This window comes from Vigna umbellata, chromosome 6 (assembly GCF_029865625.1).
Source record: "Vigna umbellata cultivar VRB3 chromosome 6, Vumbellata_1.0, whole genome shotgun sequence".
Taxonomy (NCBI): domain Eukaryota; kingdom Viridiplantae; phylum Streptophyta; class Magnoliopsida; order Fabales; family Fabaceae; genus Vigna; species Vigna umbellata.
Window position 1 is genome coordinate 38824100 of NC_142170.1, and position 4160 is coordinate 38828259.

Consider the following 4160-nt stretch of genomic DNA (forward strand, 5'->3'; position numbering starts at 1 on the left):
TCCTACTTTCTAGTTCTTTTTCAGCTCTTTCTGAGCTCCATCTCCTTAGCATTTCACCTCTGCTTCCATATTATCTCATTTCCTACCAAAACAAGGGAATTTAGACATAAAATCATCATGTTCAACCGTAACTCTCTTATTCACACAACTTAACAGAAAAACATGATTTCAAGCAAGTTTCTAAGTAGAAAAGGGTGCATTTAGTATCAAAATCACATCACAGATAACGGTATTTTCAACCGTTATCACAATCCCAAACTTAGAACTTTGGCTCAAGCAAAACAAAATGTGCTCAGCTTTCTTCAACAATTACTACAATGGCTCAGCCTATTTCAAAACTTTTTCTTCCAGGACAGTTTTATCAGCTCATCATAATGATGTCAGTCAAGATGCACAAATGCCTTAATTCAATCAAACATAATGTGATGCTCATGTACTTCAACAAATGCTATTCTTAAGAATGATCAATCAACCAAGCAAAGATGAAATCATGAATTCAGAGAACTACTCCTCACCAAGGAAAGTGTTTCACTCAAGCACTCAAAAGTGTATCACTCAAGCACTCAAAAGTGTATCACTCAAACTCACAGGTGTATAGTGAGGTGTTGGTGTCTCTTTCACTGTGTTATCACAATGTCACACAAATTAGCTTTTCCTTTCATTTAATCACAATCAGTCATACTCACAAGCAAGTCTTCATCACAAGGTCTTTTCTCGACTTGTAGCTTGGCTGGGCTAAGAAGAAATTTGGTTTTTCTGGACAACAAAATCCTTGAGTTAAGAGAGACATCTATGATTTCATAATTCAAATACAATCTCTCTTTCCCAGAACCATCCTTACTTATTCCCAACTTTCCCTTGCATTGAGCTTTTCTTTTCTTTCTGTTCATTTTCTCTTTCTTTTGCTTTTTGCTTTTCATTTGCTCACTGCTTAGCTCAATGCCTTTTCTTTTGATCTGTTTTCTCAAATTTCCCAGCAACCCCAAACTTGAACCTTCACCAATACCTCACAAATGTTCTCAACTTAACTCAAGGAAAAGATTTTCAAAATATGCTTAAGGCTCAAGGTTCAAAGGTTAGAACAAATTGTTCTCTTTTGATTGGGCTAAAATCATGTGTAGGCTAAAAAGAAGGGATAACAAGAGATGGCCTTGATCATATGAAACCTGTAAGCAAGTAATTCAATCACAGAAAATTTAGGCAAAATCATTCATGCTTTCAAAGTAATAGCAATTATTCACAAAAACTCTGAAGCCCAAACCTCACACAGGTTACTTTGAAGTTCAGAATTCAGATAAACATCATGCTCTGTATCTCAATAAACTTTTTACCTCAAACAATTGTTTCATACAAACTATGAGCCATCATCTGTATATAAGCACATCATGCATCACCTTAACTTCAATCAATATAATAGAGCATCATAAAGCAATACTTATCACACATAAGATCATAATCAAACCATTATAACACAATTAATTCAAGCCAAGTACATCAACCTATACTACAATCAAAACAAAGGAATAAAAATAGAAGCAAAATATAGTTCAACAATGAAAACATTAAAAAACAATAGACATAAAAATAAAAGAAATCTTGTTCTAGAGGCAAAATAACATCCATCAATAGACGGTATCATCTGAATCTTCCAACATCCATCAGTAGACACTAACAATACACCCATCAGTAGATGTCTTATCTCATAGCATCCATCAGTAGATGCTTAATCACATACCATCCATCAGTAGATGCTATTATTCGTCATCCTCATCATAACATCATCCATTAGTAAATGCTTTTATCTGAGTCCTCCTAGCATCCATCAGTAGATGTTGTCATCACTGCCATCAGAAGCAGCATATAACCTAAAAAAAAAATCAAACACACAAAGAAAAATCAATTCCAAACCACACAAATAATCAATAAATAAGAAAAATAAAAAATTGGGCTGCCTCCTAGTAAGCCCTTCTTTAATGTCATTAGCTAGACACCACTAAGCTCCCGTCACATCTTTAATCTTGGTGTTTTCCTGTCTTTCTCCACACCAACTTATCTTCAACAGCTTCCTGTTCACCTTCTTGACTCTTCTTGAAATTGGAGATTCAATTCCTATCAGTCCATCGGCTTTAAGTTCTTTCACAACCCAAAATTTGTTGTTGAATCTCACTGGTATGCCTGGTTTGAGTTATTCATGTTTGACCAAAGAGTCTTGATGAACACTTTTTGCTTTGTTGTCTTTTTCTTCTTCCTTCACTTGTGACAGGAAACAAATTTTACTTTTCTTGCTTGGCTTAGCAGCTTTTGTACTAGTCCCCACTGCATCTTCACATGCAGCTTTGAGACTAGTCTTCTTCACTTGGATCTGCTGCTCAGCATTGAAGACGTTGAACAACACCTCCTCTTCTTGGTCTTTGAGGGCTATAGTTCCATCATCAACATTGACGATTACCTTGGCCGTTTTCATGAATGACTTTCCAAGAATAATAGGGATCTCCAAATTTCCCCCATCTCCATCACCACAAGATCCCCCAGGAATCTAAGGTTGTCTATTCGAATGACAACATCCTCCACCATACCATAGGGCTTCTTAGTGGATCTATCCGCCATTTGCAAGGTCATCTTTGTAGGTGTCACTTCAAGACCACCAATCTTTTCCAGTACAAATAAGGGCATCAAATTGATACTGGACCCTAAATCAATTAGAGCTTTCCCTATTTCATGACTCCCAATAGTGCAGGGAATAGTGAAACTTCCTGGATCTTTAATCTTTGGAGGAAGTGCCTTCTGCAAGATCACACTGCAATTCCCCTGTACCTCAATTGTTTCTTTTTCTGGATATTTTTTCTTTTTGTTGAATTTCGTCAGGAATTTAACATAACCAGGAACCTATTGCAATGTCTCAATCATAGGAATTTTAATATCCAATTCCTTGAAGATTGCCATGAAATGCTCAAACTGTTTTTCCTTCTTCTTCCCAGAATAATTCTTTTGATAAGAAAGGGGTTTTTCATATAATTCTTTCTTTTTTCTCTCATCCTCTTCTTTTTCTTTTCTCTCTTCTTCCACATTCTTTTTTTCTCTCTTTCTTTCAACCTCACTTTTTCTCTCTTCTTTCTCTTTTGACTCAACTTTCTCTTTTCTCTCTACTACTCTCTCTTTTTCCTTTTCTTTTCTCTCACTCTCTTCTTTTTCTTTCTCTTCCTCTACATCTTTCCCTTTTTCACTTAATCTTTCTACTTCTTTTCTCTCATCTAAAACCTTGCCACTTCTAGTGATAACGCCTTACACTCCTCCTTAGTGTTAACTTTCGTGTTAACCTCAAACTCTTCCATCTTCTCAACTAGGTGACCAATCTGTATCTCCATCCTTCTGATTGCTGCCATAATGCTTTTATGATGTGAAATAGACATCTGCATTAATTGTTGAAGTGTTTCATCTAGCTTTTCCATTCTTTCTAAAAGAGAGGGTTGTTGTTGCCATTGTTGTTGTTGTTGTGGTGGTCTATTGAATTGTCTGGCATCTTGCCCAAATTGACTTTGGTCCATGCTTGGCTGAGGTAACCACCCATAGTTGAAATTACCTTGATGGAATTGAGTGCCCATATAGTTAACTTTTTGTCCGAAGTGCATCCTACATGCACTAGACACAAAACCCTAAAAAGCACTGTTAGAAATACACAAAACAAAAAGCAAAATAAAACAAAATAAATAAAAAAATAAAAGGCTTAATACCTCTTATGGTCCCTATTTTCGTTAGGTGTGTTCGATTTGGTCCTAGTTTTTTTTTTCTGTTCAATGTTGTCCTAAAGAATGTAATTTTTGTTCAATTTAGTCCTTTTTGCAAATGGCGTTTAAATCGTTAACGGCAGCCAGTCCAGATGTACACATGACTAATGAGATGGCATTTAACTTCTGCCACGTCACCATCTTCTTCAACTTTCAGCCCAAACAGAAACCGAAACCCTAGCGCCGCCACCGAACCCTAACGCAATCACCGCTGCAGAGATCATGCAAAGTCACCATGCCACCGCGAAGCTGCTCCTACAGAGAACCATGGCAGCCATCACGCGCAACCTCCATGGCCACCACCATGAAAGTTGTGATCTCCTTAGGCCGCCGCGCTAACCAGATCACCTTCGCGCCTCCGCCATCACAGGATTT

General features: G+C 37.1%; 1 protein-coding gene across 1 annotated transcript; it reads right to left on the bottom strand.

Annotated features, from left to right (window-relative positions):
* Positions 1-2460: 2460 nt before the first annotated feature.
* LOC148197434 (uncharacterized) lies at positions 2461-3383 on the bottom strand. Its single transcript, XM_088093686.1, has 2 exons — positions 3318-3383; positions 2461-2886 (listed from the first exon to the last, which is right to left on the bottom strand). Exons 1-2 carry the CDS (start codon positions 3381-3383, stop codon positions 2461-2463), a joined length of 492 nt encoding a protein of 163 aa, XP_087949812.1.
* Positions 3384-4160: the final 777 nt, after the last annotated feature.